At 34.8% G+C, this 2,277-nt stretch overlaps 1 protein-coding gene across 1 annotated transcript in view; it reads right to left on the bottom strand.

The window, feature by feature from the left end:
- SNRNP48 (small nuclear ribonucleoprotein 48kDa (U11/U12)) overlaps nucleotides 1-2,277 on the bottom strand; it is a 53,541-nt gene that overhangs the window by 36,757 nt on the left and 14,507 nt on the right. The window contains exon 3 of the mRNA XM_012639619.1: nucleotides 878-1,066. Coding sequence (XP_012495073.1) covers nucleotides 878-1,066 — 189 coding nt within the window. The remainder of the gene's footprint in view (nucleotides 1-877; nucleotides 1,067-2,277) is intronic.

Below are 2,277 nucleotides of genomic sequence, written 5' to 3'. Positions count from 1 at the left end.
TTTTTTTTTTAAACAGATTCTCACTCTGTTGCTCCAGGTAGAGTGCAATGGTGTCATCATAGCTCACTGCAACCTCAAACTCCTGGGCTCAAACGATCCTCCTGCCTGAGCCTCCTGAGTAGCTGAAGCTACAGGTATGCACCACGACACCTGGCTAATTTTTCCATTTTTGGTAGAGACGGGGGTCTCGAACTCCTGAGCTCAAGCCATCCTCCCGCTTTAGCCTCCCGGAATGCTAGGATTACAGGCATGAGCTACCATGCCTGGCCCATGGGCTAAATTTTATCTCATTCCTTTTTTCTAGCCATTAGAGTGGTTAGGTACATAGATTAAAGTAACAGCATGGTTGTAACATTCTTACAGAAAGAAGGTATGATTAATGTAAAAGTCAGAGTAAAACTTCATGCACTGAGTAAATATCTTAATACACACAGTCATCCCTCAGTATCCAATAGGGGATTGGTTCCAGGACCCCACAAAGATACCAAAATCCATGGATGCTCAAAACCCTATATAAAATGGGATGGTATTTGCACATAACCTATACACCACCTCCCATATACTTTAAGTCATCTCTAGATTACTCTTAATAACTAATACAATGTAAATGCTATGTAAATAGTTGTTATATCATTTAGGGAATTGTGACAAGCAAAAAGTCTCTACATGTTTAGTACAGATGCAACCAGCCATTTTTTCCAAGTATTTTCAATCCACAGTTAGTTGAATCCATGGATGTGGAACCCACACACACGGAGGGCTGACTATATGTCAATATTAAATAATAAAACCATTCTACTCCAATTCAAAGTGGCCTGACAATTACATCATCGTAATAACACTCATAGGATAAAATAACAATTAAGAAATCTCAAACCTTGATTGACTTTAGCAGCCAAGTCTACAAAGAGATCACTGTCATTTTCAATGATCTGAGAATCAGATCGCTGTTTCTTTGTCTCCTCAACTACAAAATCATAGAGGGCAAGACGATCAGCTTGAGTTAGATCACAAACAAACCGTTTGTGATTCAGAGGAACTTCAACAGGCAATGAAGAATAAATCCCTAAAGTAAAAATAAAACCACAAAAATAAACAATACATGAAGCATTATGGACTTAAAATCTACTACTTATCTTTAAACATACGCTTTAATAATACAATATTAACACAAACTATTTTTTTCATAATAATCCCTAAATATACAAAATATTGATCTATGCAATAAATGGTAAACATTGACTCTATCCTGAATGCTACAGCCACACAAAGGATATATTACAGATGCTTGCTATTCTCTCCAACAATATTGACATGGATCGCATGAAGGCAGGCAGTAATAACCAGAAGAGGCAATTTGCTCTAAGAAAACCTTTGGGGTAACAATTTTTAAAAGGCGACCCATACAACAAAAGTAGATGTTATCTACTTACACGCTTTTCCCCATAAAAGCTGAAAAAAATGCTTTTAATAGGTAATACACATTAATGTTCCTTTGAAAATAAACTACAGAAATATTGAAAAAAGTGTAAAAAATGTCTTTTTTGTATGAGACATCAGGCTTAATGGTCAATATTCAAAATACATCCCATTTGTGTAATGACTTAGAGCTATGGGCCAAAAAACAATTAATTAAGTAGCAGAAATCCCATGCTTCCTCAGACCAAAGAAAGACAGATTAAACTGAATCTAAACTCATTTTAACTTCCTAAGGAGGAAGTATACTAGCTTAATCAAATTGAAAAAAGTTAATAGCCGTGCCCCCCAGTAGTTATAGAACTTTCCAAAATCTGCTCATTAATGAAAAAAAGCAAATACAATACCTTGATATGATGTATTAAACATTGAAGAAAATTTTTGAGATTCAAATTTTCTCAAATAAAAAAATGATTAGAACTGTAAAAAAAGCAATTTAAAACAATTCTTTTTCTAGACTTCATTATTCACTAATGCAAACAAAGAACATGAGCTACTAAAGGAATCCTAACTGCTTTCTGGCCTTTTGGCTAAGATCAAGTGTAAAGGAATCCTTTTAATGTTTGCTAGGTTATCCTAAAGTAGTAACTCTGGTTCACAGAACAATGTAAAATCAGTAGCTCTTCCCAGATATTTGATAGTCTAACCTTGTTAATTTCTTAGGTAGAGGCAAAAGAATTCAAATAAGAACATACTATAAACTAAGCATTACAACAAAAAAGATGACTTTACATTTGTCTACACATTAAGAGGAGAGCTGCACTGAATCTGAGGCTGTGGTTTAACAGCTATGGATAACAA

The sequence above is a fragment of the Propithecus coquereli genome, unplaced genomic scaffold (assembly GCF_000956105.1).
Source record: "Propithecus coquereli isolate 6110/MARCELLA unplaced genomic scaffold, Pcoq_1.0 Scaffold141, whole genome shotgun sequence".
Taxonomy (NCBI): Eukaryota; Metazoa; Chordata; class Mammalia; order Primates; family Indriidae; genus Propithecus; species Propithecus coquereli.
This window is presented reverse-complemented; position numbering and strand designations above follow the sequence as displayed.